General features: G+C 45.9%; 1 protein-coding gene and 1 long non-coding RNA gene across 3 annotated transcripts in view; one reads left to right on the top strand and one right to left on the bottom strand.

Annotated features, from left to right (window-relative positions):
• Window positions 1-2,463: 2,463 nt before the first annotated feature.
• On the bottom strand, window positions 2,464-6,040 carry LOC144254851 (uncharacterized). The gene is made up of 2 exons (XR_013343615.1): window positions 5,567-6,040; window positions 2,464-5,402 (listed from the first exon to the last, which is right to left on the bottom strand). It is a non-coding gene; the product is annotated as an uncharacterized LOC144254851 (long non-coding RNA).
• Window positions 6,041-6,128: 88 nt separating this feature from the next.
• Tbc1d22a (TBC1 domain family member 22A) overlaps window positions 6,129-6,425 on the top strand; it is a 334,236-nt gene continuing 333,939 nt past the window's right edge. For both annotated transcript variants that reach the window (XM_026394283.2, XM_026394282.2), the window contains exon 1: window positions 6,129-6,323. In XM_026394283.2, coding sequence (XP_026250068.2) covers window positions 6,262-6,323 — 62 coding nt within the window. In that variant the 5' untranslated portion in view covers window positions 6,129-6,261. The remainder of the gene's footprint in view (window positions 6,324-6,425) is intronic.

Raw genomic sequence — 6,425 nt, 5'->3', positions numbered from 1 at the left:
GCACACCACAGCATCCCCTGCAGCACTGCCAAGCAGTTCGGCCAACAGCTGCCTGCCTCTGATTTTTTTCTGGAAAGGAAATAGATTATTTGTTTAAACCAATGTTGGTTAAGTGTTCTGTACTTTTAGTTGAAAACCTGGTCAGAGCAACTAGACACTTACAGACACAGAAAAGATAGTTAGCAGGTAAGAGAAAATAGGATTGGTGGGCCAGAAGAGGGAGAAGCCTGGGAAATAGAAACTGCTGAGTGATATGGTTCATCTCATTTTGCCAGGTAGTTGGTTCATTTGTCAACAACTCCAAAGGTTGGTGTCTTTGGGTACACCCATCCTTATACTATTCACCCTTTAGTTCAAGTCATGGGAGCATTTTATAGGTGTTAGAGACCATTGTTGCCTACCAACATCCATCCTTCCAATACGCAACAGGAGTCTTCGGTGGAAACATGGGCCCCCAGTAGAAGACTCCCTTCCCATCATCCCAGCACTTGCATGGTGAGGGAGGATGTGATTCGCTGGGTCTGTGTGGGCTTCAGAGTGTCTAGCCCACCCATGGGAGTGGCTGGGTATAAAACTGAAAATTTCTGCATTAAACTGAGGGACCATCTTTTTGCAAAGGAGGTGATGAAAACATAAAAGGAGGCAATAGGCCTGTTTGCAGGACAAATTTATGATTGATTTTGGACACAAATAAATGTGAAGCCATAGATGTTAGATCTTAGCCATGCTCTAGATTAGAAAACATATTTTGTCCACAAATGACACAAGGGCTAGAAGGGAGGCCAGTACAAGTCAGAAGACTGATGGTAAGGAACAGGTCAATGTCATGAGCAACAGTCACAAAGACAAGGCCAAGGTAGAGACTTTCTCCACAAATCAGCAGCAGCTGGGCGAGAAAGCCTCAGTCCTAAAGGGGAGGTCTAGGCTGCACCCATGATAGGCTTCCCTTGGCTTCATTTATGTCCACCCATCTGGGAAGAGCAGCTCCAGGACTCTGGTTGATGCCCTTTCCTAGGGGAACTGACAAGAGGAAGGCTGGAGCGTTCTTGGAGCTACGCAGATCCCACAACCCGGCCAGCACCTCTGCTGTTCTAGATGGCCAGTCTAGTAGAGTGACTCACTGGGTGTCTCTTGGTGCTCTGCTGCCCAACTCCAATGGCAGGTGGGCTAGTTCAATAGCCATGCCTGAGAAGGGCACAGCAACCATGGGTCCTGGCAGACAAGAAGGGAAGTTACCTTCCTTGGCAACTGCCCTCAGCCCAGGGCCACTTTGTCTCCTAGGATTATGCACTGCCCCCCTGAGGTGGCACACCCGAAGACAGTATGCAGTGCTGCGAAGGCTCCACTGACATCTGTCTGGAGGGCCATCTCTTGGGTTTGCCTGATGCCTATGATGTGGCTCATCACAGTTCAACTTCTCCTCAATAAACCACCTATGTGCAAGTATGTTTCACTACCTGTTCCCTATGGAATTCAACCTGTATCATAAATCTAGCCATACTGAAAACCTTATGTTACCCAGAGGTTCAGTTTCCTTATCTCCTTGAGTTAGCACTGATGTTTTTTGCATTTTGTCCCATCAACACCTAAGCAATCTTCAACAATGGCCACAAGAGTCCTAGATGCGATCAGCTCTCTAGACTCCTGTCCAGTCACTGTTGTCTGCCTTTGCCTTTTCCTGCAGTTTGCAGTAGCTCCTTGTACAGTGCAAAGAGCTCAATAATTACATTTTTATGTGTTATGAAAAACTTATACATAGAAAAGTCATAAAACTACCATACACACCTGAACACATTCTATCTGCCTTAATAAGGCACAATGGTGCAACTAACCCTCCTGTGAGCTCCATTCTGATCATTCCCGAAACACCCAGAGGCAACTACTCTTCTGCATTTAGCTCTTAACATTCTCATGCTTTGGAAAATTTGTTATTTATAGATTAAGAAAACAATAGTACTGGGGGCTGGAGTTGTGGCTCAGTGGTACAGCACTTGCCTGGCATGTGTGAGGCCCTGATTTTGATCCTCAGCACCTTTAAAGATCCATTGACAACTAAAAATTAACAAGAGAATTAGCTGGTTATATCATACGAATTCGTAAGAAACTTTTCTCAATGGTTTGTGAAATTAACACAGATGTATGCAAAATCAATTCATTCTTTTTTTACTACCATATGGTATTCTATTGGATAACGGCAATTTGTCAATTCTCCTGTAGATCACACTTTGAATGCTTTTCCCTCTAATCCCCCACCATCACTAGAAGCAATGGCACAACAAATATTCTTGTCTGCACATCTTGGCAAGTTGCTCCATGGCAAATACCCAGTGGGAATTGCTGGGTATCTTTACTAGAAATTTCTAAATGGTCACTCAATGATATCAAACCATTTATACCTCTTCTAGCAAGGCATGAAAACTCTTTTCACAAAACCCATGGGATCATCATTTTTTTGGGGGGGGGTACTTGGGATTGAACTTGGGGGCTCTCAATTACTTACTGAGCCACATCCCCAGCCCTATTTTGTATTTTATTTAGACACAGGGTCTCCCTGAGTTGCTTAGTGCTTTGTTTTTGCTGAGGCTGGTTTTGAATTCACCACCCTCCTGCCTCAGCCTCCTGAGCTGCTGAGATTACAGGCGTGTGCCACTGCACCCAGCTTGTTCTCATCAATTTTGACACTGATAGATTTTAAATTTTTGCCAATCTGTTAAGTGTGAAATGGTACATTAGTTTGTATTTGTCTTAAATAGTAGCAATCATAAGCCTAGTAAGTTTGTTGTACAAAAATTACTTCCCACACCTGTAGTTCTAGCTACTTGGAAGGTTGAGCTGAGAGGATCATTTGAACCCAGAAACTTGAAATCAGTTGGGTTATTTCTTAGATCTCGTCTTAAAGAGAGAGCTGGGGATATAGTTCACTGGTAGAGCACTTGCCTCGTGTGCATGAGGCCCTGGGTTCCATCCCCAACACTGTGCACCTATATGCACTTCCAATTAGCATTTCCCCATGTGTTCCTTAAAATAGAAAAATGAATAAAAAGGGTTCTGCTCATTTTGTAGCTCTGGGATTTGGGGATGTGTCCTGTTTGATATCTGCATAGGTCCTACTCCCAGATTCCACATCTGTTATCACTTTGGCTTTCAAACCTGGCCTTCTACCAGGTTCCGCTTTTGAATTTCATCTGTCCCCTTTGCTTAGATCCATCTCTGGAAATGAACTATCCTGGCTTTGTCTTTGTGACTGTGATGACCTTGACCTGTTTCTGATTACCAGTCTTCTCACTCTGCTCTGGCGTCCCCTCTAAGCCCCTGCTTAATTTTTGGCCAAATTGTGTTCTCTAATCTAGTGCATGGCTGAGATTTAATATCTATGACCCAAACCCAGCATGTCTAAAACAAATCATAAATTTATGCTGCAAACTGGCTCACTCCCTCCTTTCATGCTTTTTGGGGGCACTAGTAATTTTTTGCTTAGCCAGTCTAGAAGCCTTCAAGTCAATGTTTTACTACTTCTTCCAAGACAGCAGTTAGGACGCCTACAGTAAACTATGGGGAAGGACTGCATCTGACTAGTCACTGTCAATTTTTTTGGGCAAACTTTGTTTTCCCTTCCTTTCTGCTTCCATCATTTTAATTTCTGTCCTTACTGATTTTTTTTTTTCAATACCAAGAATTGAACCTAGGAATGTTCTTCCTCTAAATTACATCCTAGCCCTCTTAAAAATTTTTGAGACAGGGTCTTGCTAATTTGCCCAGATGGGCCTCCAACTTGCGATCCTTATCTCAGCCTCCCCAGTAGCTGGAATGACAGACATGCATCACTTTGCCCAGCTCCATTCACCAATTCTTGCAGTAAGTCAGACTGAGCTGTAAAGAACAGGTATTTGGAGTTCATCTCTGGGGCTGTCCTGAATTCCACTAGCAGAGGCTGTAAATGAAGGGTCCTTTAGAAGTCATCATTTTACAGATCTCTGGAAATTCCTTGAGGTTGTGTAGAGACATTAAGCCCAGGAGAGTTCTCATAGCTATGCCACAAAGGATCCCTGAGCACCTAGTAGTTGTTTGAAAGGGGTCACCAAGGATCCATTGAGATTGCTGGGTGGAGATTCCTGGGAGTTTCTATCACCATGGCAAAAGGGGATACGTTGAGTTCCTGTGATTGTCATCCATTTTTCAAGCATTTATGGAAGGCCTCCTGTGTGAGGTGTTGAGGCTGTTGCTGTGGATAAGGCACAGGCCACACTTGGCAATATCCTACAAGCTAAAAGTGGACACAGATATAATAAAAATGTGGTCAGGTAGATGTTGCAGGGCATGCAGAATTGTAGAAGGATTTGCTATTAGCAACTATAAAAGTTGAGTGTTATGAGAGTTAATAGAGCCTTTCAGGCTGCTGTGTACTCCTGAGGACATGGTTGGAATGATTGAGATTATGCATATAAAGTACCTTAGTGGGACACCTAGCATGGAACAAGTACTAAATTGATTATACTCATCAGTATATGAAGAAGCATGGAAAAAAATTTTTTTTTTTTTTCTGGCACCAGAAACTGAACTCAGAGGCACTTAACCACTGTACCAAATCCCTAGCCCTTTCTACTTTTTTATTTTGTGACAGGATCTCACTAAGTAGGGCCTCCAGAAGTTGCTGAGGCAGGTTTTGACCTTGAGATCCTCCTGCCTCAGCCTCTCCAGCTTTCATTAATCAGAAAATATAATCAGGAGCTGAGGGTGTAGTTCAATGGTATTGTTTTTTTTCCTTCCAAGCAGCTGGCCTGAAAGGAATACAATGTAATTAGTTTCGAAATAAAACTGATGGTGTTTCCAGAAGCTCCTAAATGTTGTACTAAAACTCATCTATATGGGAAAACAAACAAAAAGCAAAACTTCAGCCTGCAATGCCAGTCTCCCCCACCCCCAACTTTGGTTTAAGGCCACATAAACATAATGCAAAGCCATACGCAATTTCAACTTTTCTGGTAGTGACATTAAAAAAAAGAAGTATGCATGACTGTAATCCTACCGAGACTGTGTCAAAATAAAAATAAAGATGTAACACGTTCACTTGATGAGATGCTTTGACCATATCCCGTGTGGCTTTGAAACACTTTTTTTTCTTTTACCCTATCATCTTTTCCTTAAACTTCTTCCCCCACCCCATCTTCTCCTTCCTGATCTCTCCTCCCTAGTCTCATTTTCTCTGAATCACCTCTATAAAAGTTCCCTGGTTCCTGCAGATAGGCAGAATCATAGCCTTTGAGACAGGAATCTTCCTGTGTTTCTCTTTTTTCTCAAAACTGTGTCCTCCTTATTGGATTGGCATCGAGGAAAATGTCCAAGCTTTTGGCAACAAAGAGAGCTCAGGACCAGCTCAGTGGTAGCACGTTCCTAGGTACAATCTTCAGGAAAAAAAAAAAAAAAAAAAACCCAAAATGATTTTAACAACACATTCTATCGCTTCCAATACACCCAAATATTATCATTCAACATGCAATCAACGTAAAAGTTATTATTTTTACACTAAGCCACTGGAGTCCCGTATGCATTTCACCCCAAAACACACCCCAGTGAGCACTGGACACATTCCAAGCAGCGTGTGTCCAAGTGGTCGAGCGCCGGCCAGGCCAAGGCTTCAAGCTCCGTCGGTGCTCAAACTTCACCTGACGCCTGGCCCGCGGCCTGGGACTCGCTCCACGTTACTTCGTGGTTGTGTCGCCCGCCCCGCCGCATGGTACACGTGCTTGTCCTCAGTATTTACTGCAGCCCACTCGTGTCCCGCAAAGCGGTGCGGGGCACACCTTCTGCGGGGTCTGCTTTTCAAGCGACAAACGGGCTCCAGGTCCAGAATCGGGCCTTGCCGCTTTGGTCTAGGGTCAGTCTCTGGAAGGCGCTCAATAAACGAACCGGCGACGGACACCCGGCCGACTTGGCTGTGGTAATGCTGCGCTCAGGCCTCCGAGCCAGAGCCTCCACAAAGACAGCCAACTCATCTCCGCCTCCGCCTCCGCCTCCGCGCCAGGAACGCGCCCACCTCCCAGCGTCGCGCTGTAATGACGCCACACGCCGCCTGGACAGAGGCGGGACTTCCGGGCTCGCGGATCCACAACTTCCGGAGCGAGGCGGAAGAGCCTCTGGGCTCTACGCTGAGGAGTCCCGGGAGTGCGCTGGGGCCGCCCGGGTTACGGGAAAGGGCTGCCGGGGGCAGGCCGGCCACACTCGGAGTGTCGGGGCCGCGGACGTGAGGGATGAGGAGGGACCATGGCCAGCGACGGGGCCAGGAAGCAGTTCTGGAAGCGCAGCAACAGCAAGGTCCCGGGCAGGTGGGTGTGACAAGAAGGACCGGGTCGGGTCAGGGGTCAGAGGTCAGGTGGCTGAGTTGACCTGCCGGGCTGCGGGTGGAGACCGGCCTAGGGAGGGGATTC

The sequence above is a fragment of the Urocitellus parryii genome, chromosome 5 (genome assembly GCF_045843805.1).
Source record: "Urocitellus parryii isolate mUroPar1 chromosome 5, mUroPar1.hap1, whole genome shotgun sequence".
Taxonomy (NCBI): Eukaryota; Metazoa; Chordata; class Mammalia; order Rodentia; family Sciuridae; genus Urocitellus; species Urocitellus parryii.
This window is presented reverse-complemented; position numbering and strand designations above follow the sequence as displayed.